Below are 6,169 nucleotides of genomic sequence, written 5' to 3'. Positions count from 1 at the left end.
TCATGGGATGGTAGTGTGCTGGAGGAAAGAAGCATGAGCAGTGTGCGCCAGAGCTGAAGTCATGCTCATGGCCAAGAGGAGCTCCCACAAGGATCTGTAATTCGGTACATGGACTAAGATTACAAATCCACCCCCTTGCCAGTCAGCTGGCACATGTGCAGAGTGAGCTTAAGCATAGCAGATCAAGTTCAGAACAGAAGAAGATAAGGAGAGACCTTCCGGATCGGACCCAGGGTCCATCTCGTCCAGCATTCTGCTCACACAGTGGCCAGCCAGCTGTTGACTGGGAACCGACAAGCAGGACATCAGCACAGCAGGGCCTTCCTGCCCATGTTCCCCAGCAACTGGTGTACATAGGCTCACTGCCTCTGATAGTGGAGGCAGCACGGAGCCATCCGGAGTAGGAGCCATCAATAGCCTTCTCCTCCAGGAATACGCCCACCCGCCTTTTAAAGCCATCCACAGTGATGGCCATCACTACATCCTGTGGCAGCGGATTCCACAGTTTAATTCTCCACTGGGTAAAGAAGTCCTTCCTTTCATTTGTCCAGAACCTCCCAGCAATCAGTTTCATGGGAGGACCCCGTCGGGTTCCAGTATTAAGAAGAGGGAGAAAAATGTCTCCCTATCCACCTTGTCCACACCACACTTAATTCTGAACACCTCTGCCATGGCTCCCGTTGCTCGCCTCTCGCAGGAAAGGAGGTGCAGCCATTGTCCCATCTTAGCCTCTGTATTTTTCACGGCCATCTCGTGGCCAAATGGCACAGCATCTTCCAAGTTGGGAACACTGGGGCAGGCGGGAGGGAACTGGAGAAAGCCAAGGCACAGAGGGAGTTTCTGACAGTGAAAATAAAGCGGCGATCAAATGAAAAACGGACTATTAGAATCATGAAGGCGTTGCAGTTATCGCGTGCGAGTCACCGTAATTGCAACCCAGTAAGCGTGTAGCTGAAGAATGAGACTTCTGCCGCAGTCCCATACCCGCTTCCCTGGCAGTGAGGCACATGGAGCTCAATGGGCCTTTCCTCTGAAAAAGCACAGGCCGCGTTCGGACATCGCGACAGCCCGTGATGGGTTAAGAAGCTGCTCACATAGCCTATTTGTGAATTAGTCCGCCTTCCTCTGCCATACGAGCAGGTAATAAGCAACTGTGAGTAGCCTATTAACTCATCGTGGGTTGTCGTGACATCCAAATGGGGCAATGCCTTTCCAGAGGAAAGTCCCATTGAGTTCTGTGTGTGTAATTGGACTCACTCCTCGCCCCCAGTCCTACTGCAGTCCTCCCACCCGAGCAGTAGTGCTGTTTCACATCTGCAGTGGTGGATGTTTTCAGTCTGCACCATTTTGTTTAAAATTCTGACTTCCTCTATTTCTGGAACTTGAATCCTGCACAAATGGCGGCCCTAAGGCCATCACATAGGCAACGTTACAGGTGTTTATGCGTGTAATGTCGCATACATGATGGCCTGGCGGCTGCCGTTTCAACAGGATTCAACTACTGGAAATAGGGGAAGTTGCAATGGTGGCTCCCTCAAAGAGGCCAAGTCTGCCGGTGCGCATCCCAAGGTCCAGGGAAGGATCAGGGAGCTCGTGTGCCTGGATAGAGGGGAAGGCAGCACATGGTGGTGGGGGGGTTGCAGCTGGGGGGGGTGCATGGCTGGGCAACTGAGCTTCCAGATCACTCTGAAGTATGCCGAAGCTCTTCGGAACAGGGGAATCGATGTCCGTGCAACTTATACTATTGCAGAAAAGGGCATGACTGGCTGGCAGGAAACTTGATCCCTGAAGAGTTGAAGATCAGCTGCATATTTTATTGCCGCTCATGTGTCACATCTAACACTAATTGATGATAGTGCATGGTAACCATTTTAAAATGCTTGAACAATTGTAGGATTTTTATGCAAAATATACTGCCATACAGACAAACATTTTAAATCCATTTTGAGTTGACTGGAAAGAAGAAAGGCCTTGGCAGTGCTCAAAGGCTGTGGTATGGAAGGTACCACATCATTTCAAAAATAACTCAGCACATTAAATTTTGATTAATTCTACTGGTGTTCCTAACTATATATTCTTGACAGGAAACTAGACTATCACGACTTGCTGTAAAGTGTTAGTTGCCTTATTCCCCCCGCCCTTATCAGATGATCCCTGGTATTGAGATTGGGCCTCAGGAGGATAATGTAACATTTGGGGAGGAAGATGCAACCCAGCAGCCCAGCCCCAGAGGCCAAGATGGAGAAGACCTCCACGGCCACCATGGACTTCCCCTTGGTGCTCAGGTAGGTGGGCACAAAGGAGATCCAAACGCTGCAAAACACCAGCATGCTGAAGGTGATAAACTTGGCTTCGTTAAAGCTGTCGGGCAACTTCCTTGCTAGGAAAGCTAATGTAACGCTGACAAGGGCCAGGAAACCCATGTAACCCAAGACAGTGTAAAACATGGTGACCGAGCCTTCGTTACATTCCACTATGATCTCCCCAGTCAGGGAATGGAAGTCCAAGTTTGGGAATGGGGGAGAGGTCGCCAGCCAGACAGCACAGATCACAGCTTGGATGAAGGGGCAGGCCAGGACAATGGCGTTTGTCAGTTGTCTCCCCAAGAGTTTTCTGGCCATGTTTCCTGGCTTGGTGGCCATGAAGGCCAGAACCACTGTGACAGTTTTTGCCAAAATGGAAGAAACGGCCACAGAGAAGATGATGCTGAAAGCAGCTTGTCTGAGAAGACAGGTGACCTTTGTGGGTCGACCAATGAAGAAGAAGGAACAGAGGAAGCAGAGCAGGAGGGAGAGGAGGAGGACATAGGTGAGGTCTCGGTTGTTGGCTTTGACGATTGGCGTGTCACGGTGTTTAATGAAGATTGCCAGCACTAGACAAGTGATCAGAGAGAGGAGAAAAGCTAGAGCAGTTAAAAGAAACCCCAGTGTCTCTTGATAGGGAAGGAAGTGGATCTTCTTGGGTATACAGTGGTTTTGGTTCTTGTTTGGATGTTGATCTTCTGGGCATAGGACACAGCGATCTGCATCTGGAATGAGCAACAGCTACTGAAATATCTCAAACATTGCACAGATGTTCTTTCTTGGCGACTGGGGGCAGTTCAGCCCACAAAAGGGAGATGGAAATATCCATTCTGTAGTTTATGGTACACCCAAGGGTATAACATCAATGTGATTGCTCCCTGTTAAAGCTTTTGCAATGTAATGAATAAGACCACAGTCAAAAAAAGGCACAAAACACTTTTTTTTAACATGATGGCCCCATGTACCAGATTTATAGTCAATATTGTACAAGGCGGAAAAATTGGCACTCTGGAACTAAAAATGAAACCTGAACGAGTGTAAGAACTGAACCACAATCTGTTACCTGCAGGTCTTTCTGAAGGAGAAAATCAGTCAATAGATTACTATTTGTCATTTCCCTCAGATTGTGGACTGTCCTCTGGGGAGATGTGTTGGTGCAGAAGCTGGGGAACAGGTTGCAGAAATCAGTAGAGATATAAAGGGCAATCTGTTTGGCACTGGGGTAACATGGTCCAGAAGTTACAAGGGTGTTACCATCCACCAGCCCTGATCAATGTTCAGCTGAAAGACCCTCAGGTGTGGAGCCAAAGAACCAAGGTTGAAAACATAGTCTTTTTAATATATATATACCTTAAAAGTTGAGCCAATGACAATATGAAATATGAAACCCAACAGATTGTGTACCTGCGAATAATAATAATTTATTAGCAGTCATTGTTTCATGATTTAAAGGCAAGTTTTTTTCCAGGAAATTGTGAGTACTTTGCAAACCAGTAAACTGCAGAAGTATGCAATCTCAAATGGTACGCACAGAGAAAATCTTCCGAGGGGACATGGTGGACACTCTCCTTGTCTATGATCTTGCCCTTGTCACCACTGCACCACTCTGACCCCAGTACATTCTGCACGTTTATATGGCTCTCCAAGTTTGAATTACCTGTCCAGTTAGAAATGGTCCCTTCTGGACAAAACTCACATCTGTAGCAGCAGACCGGCTTCCCCACTGAAACTTTTCTCCAGTGCCCAGGAGAGCACCTCTTCACACATCTCGCAAAGGGTGGCTTCTAAAAGGCAAGAGAGAAAGAGCTGACGTTTTCCATGTGATGGGCGTCACGCCAAAGGACTTTCTCAATGGAGTCTCCCATTGTGTGATGGATAGGATTTCCAGTTTAGAGGGCCAAACACGTTCCGGATGTCTGCAGGTTACTTTGAACCATCATAAAAGATGCTCATGTGGCAGCCAGGAATTTCAAAGCTGGAAGCTGCGGAATCCTGATGACATCAAGGGGACTAGCCCTCACCATAAATCCCCTCCATCTTCCATGGCATCACGGAGTTCATCCCACCCACTCCCGCCACCCTTCATGCAGAGAGAGGCACGGAGCTCTGTACCTGTCTCTGCACGGAGAAAGCAACCTGTTCCTGCAACCCCATTCGAGGTGGCCGCCTCCTTCCCTCCACGCTTCTGCCCCAAGTGGGGTGCAAGGCTAATCTAAAATATAGTTGGAAGCAGAAACAGAAACTGTAAAGGCTGTCTTCTACCAAGCCTGACCCTTGATCCACATAGGGATGAATAAGACATTCGTTTCAGCTCATTTTTCAACCCAGTTCTCACTTTCCAGACTAAACACAGATTCAAAAACATGCTGCAGTTATTGTCCATATATTTCCAAGTTTGCAATTTGATTTGCAGGCCAAAATAAAATGCATTTGACAGCATAAGTACATTTGAAGAATGCACCTGATGAAAAGGTGTACTTTTGACAAACGTGCACAAACAAACATCAATTCATGGGAGAAGGATCCATACATTTAAAGAGGCACACAATTGATGTGTACATTTGGGAAAATATTCACAAAAATATGCATAAAGTTTATTGCAAAAAGGAAAAAAAAAAAAAACCCAAAGCTTGCAATCTGATATGGACAGGAAATGGAATGAGCTTCGAGGTGGAATTTGGAGAACTTCAACAAGCTGTGGTTTTGCTGATTCACACATCTTTTCATGCAACAATTCACACTGTTATCTGCACTGAGTGCTAGAACTTCTCTGGGGTTTCAGACAGGGGCCTTTTCAAGCCCTGCCTGCAGATGCAGGGAACCAAATGTGGGGCATCTGCACGCAAAGATAGTTCTTTACCATGGGACAATGACCTCTCCTTGAACTCAGCAGGCATTTGACTTCATCTAGCAAGACAATTTGCATCCCCGAGGAACAGAACTGCAACATTCTTTAGTTCTCTCATAACCCCGGAACATTCACTTCATTCCCACCTCTGTAATCCACACGATTGCTTCTGAGCTAAGGGTGAAGTCTTGGCCTGGGGGAGCCCCTGAATCCACTCCTCCAACTTTCACAGGATAAAAAGATCCATTTGGGAAGAAGATCCAGTTCAGGATGTTATATCTCTTGCCTTTTCCCGTGAAAGAGACTTCATCTCCAGCACTGTTATTAAACTGGACTTTGCTCAAAGAGGCAAGAATCTGAAACGGAACAGATAGTTGTGCGTGAGTTCTGACATCTTCGAACCTACTGTGACTGCCACTGAGTTAGGAGGCAGCGTTTTCTGGTACTCCCTCTTTTACTGTCATGCGCAAGATTCTTCTTCGTTGGGCACTCTCTGCTCGAATAAGCTCGCTGGCTGCTTTGGCTGGTGAGTCCCAACACACCCTCATGCCTCTGACTGGGAGTTTGCGCATAGCAGCGAAGGAGCCGTCAGCTGGAGGGGGTGTCCTTCACCTGGCTCCCAAGGAGGAAGGACAGGTTGCTTGCCTGTGTGGTTCTTCGAGTGGTCATCTGTGCATTCACACATATGGGATCTGCATCTGTGCAGAGCCTCGATTCGGGAACATTCTATAGCTGAGGAGATTTTTCAGCGGGATCCCGCCCCGCCCCCACTGCGCATGTCCCTAATGGTTCCCACTCGTTCCCTCAGTGCTTCTTTGACCGCTGTTGTGCGAGCCCCACAGAGAACACTGTCTGCAAAGACTGCACTTTTGCGTTCTGATGGAGCTGAGGCCGTACTCTTTCTTTTGTCATTTTCCCTTACTGCACCTTTTTTGAATTTCTTTTCCTTTGGTTTGGCCAATGAGCTTTTGTGCAGTCATTGGATCGCCTGGGGGCGCATGGCCTCAAGGGTTCGTTT

General features: G+C 47.7%; 1 protein-coding gene across 1 annotated transcript; it reads right to left on the bottom strand.

Moving 5' to 3' along the window:
- Window positions 1-570: 570 nt before the first annotated feature.
- On the bottom strand, window positions 571-5,699 carry LOC146333481 (vomeronasal type-2 receptor 26-like). The gene is made up of 7 exons (XM_084826354.1): window positions 5,610-5,699; window positions 5,298-5,507; window positions 3,961-4,087; window positions 2,139-3,028; window positions 1,503-1,599; window positions 925-1,030; window positions 571-790 (listed from the first exon to the last, which is right to left on the bottom strand). The coding sequence occupies exons 1-7, from the start codon at window positions 5,697-5,699 to the stop codon at window positions 571-573; spliced, it is 1,740 nt and encodes a 579-aa protein (XP_084682480.1).
- Window positions 5,700-6,169: the final 470 nt, after the last annotated feature.

Source organism: Heloderma suspectum, chromosome Z (genome assembly GCF_057233095.1).
Source record: "Heloderma suspectum isolate Gila_16-S chromosome Z, 16-S_ref, whole genome shotgun sequence".
NCBI lineage: Eukaryota > Metazoa > Chordata > Lepidosauria > Squamata > Helodermatidae > Heloderma > Heloderma suspectum.
Note: the sequence above shows the minus strand (reverse complement) of the source record. Positions and strands in the feature narration are given on the sequence as shown.

What these genes read in the sequence shown, in the direction of transcription:
- LOC146333481 (XM_084826354.1), bottom strand. Translation starts at nt 5,699, where the DNA reads ATGAGGGTGTGTTGGGACTCACCAGCCAAAGCAGCCAGCGAGCTTATT. An exon ending in GAAGAATCTTGCGCATGACA is followed by an intron (nt 5,508 to 5,609) that starts GTAAAAGAGGGA and finishes GTTCCGTTTCAG; the next exon opens with ATTCTTGCCTCTTTGAGCAA. An exon ending in GACCATTTCTAACTGGACAG is followed by an intron (nt 3,029 to 3,960) that starts GTAATTCAAACT and finishes TGCTCATTCCAG; the next exon opens with ATGCAGATCGCTGTGTCCTA.